At 51.8% G+C, this 1,399-nt stretch overlaps 1 protein-coding gene across 2 annotated transcripts in view; it reads right to left on the reverse strand.

Moving 5' to 3' along the window:
* Positions 1–1,399, reverse strand: part of LOC119592548 (pumilio homolog 2-like) — a gene marked incomplete in the record, with an annotated part of 245,467 nt that overhangs the window by 100,214 nt on the left and 143,854 nt on the right. For both annotated transcript variants that reach the window (XM_037941414.1, XM_037941415.1), the window contains 1 exon segment: positions 1,292–1,321. In XM_037941414.1, the coding sequence (XP_037797342.1) occupies positions 1,292–1,321 (30 nt within the window).

The raw sequence follows: 1,399 nt of genomic DNA on the forward strand, positions 1-1,399 counted from the left end.
CGGGGGAGGGCCAGGCGGCCAAGAGCGAGTGGTGGCCTTCACACGGAAGTCGGCCGTGGAGCGGAAGCGGGATAATGGCGATGCCGGAGGACGTGATAATAATGGTGACGAAGGCGAGTCTATGACCATCGCCCGGCTGCTGACGCTACGACGACGACGCTAAGGATCGGGAGAGAAAAGCCGTCGGGTTTAGCAGCGGGAACCCCAAGCGAACCCCACAACGACCCTCTTCCCAGGATGGAGCCGCCAAGGGCTGCGCCAGGAACCCGCCATCCTCCCGACCAGCAGTGATGTATCGGCGCCGCAGATTAGATTCGCGGTGCTACAAGGGGCCCTCCGCACGCGGACTCCCCCCAGGTAGGGTCCCTCGTTGCACTTGCACAATACACCATTCAGCGAAAATAAAGTCTCCCTTTGGCCGGCGCGAGCACGAGCTGCATACGAGTCCTCCCAAAGCCCAGTGGGAGTCCGCCCACACCTGCCCACTGCAAAGACCCACGTTGGGCAACACCGACCCGGACGCTCCCACGGCTCCCGCCCACACACTCGCGCGGCCGCCGCCTCAAACGCACGCCACCATGCCCGGGCCTCAATCCCGCTCTTCTTTTTTTTTGGTATTCATTAACACGCATCGCACTAAAGAGCTACACTACAAACAATAAACAAAACCATGCTCTGACGCATGAACTGAATAAAACTAATCCATTACCCAAACAATAACCGTAGCCGTCCGCTTTTCCCCCTTCATGACAATGATGCTTCACGTCCTCCAACAGCAATGCAGCGGCACGACTAGTTCCGCCTCGTGAGGTTAGTGACATATGTAAAACGGCCAAAACTGAAGCTTCCGTCCTGTACCTGATGCTAGACCTCCACCCCCTCTCCCTCGTGTGCGCACACTCCCTTCCGTATGATATTTGTTATCGTAACCATCTTATCGTTATCATCTTGTCGAAAATGAGGACCTTTTCATCACGATGATAACCAAAACAGAGTGACAAAGTGCCGATGACTTCAACCGTTCATATCGATATCGCTTCTTCTTAAACATTTCACTGATAACCGACCCTTTCGCAATGACAAACGTTAACCTTTTCGCAAAACACAGAAAGAGATTTGTCAAAATACTCACTTCAACGATACACCCCCCTAGAAAGAAAAAAGAAAATCTTGCATGGATCCGCATATATGGGACACCCCTTCAACAGTCATTAATTCCTAAGAGTGCACCGGTAATTCCTACAGGTAACCTATTTTCAGCGAAGAAAAACTCAAATCCGTTGTTATTTACCTGCTGTCCATATTCCACTCGTCTGCTCACCTGGAAAGAGAAAAGCAATAACACGTTAGAGGAAATTATTTTACAATGGAGGCGAGACGAAAATGCAGTGCACAAAAC

This window comes from Penaeus monodon, chromosome 30 (assembly GCF_015228065.2).
Source record: "Penaeus monodon isolate SGIC_2016 chromosome 30, NSTDA_Pmon_1, whole genome shotgun sequence".
NCBI classification, from domain to species: domain Eukaryota; kingdom Metazoa; phylum Arthropoda; class Malacostraca; order Decapoda; family Penaeidae; genus Penaeus; species Penaeus monodon.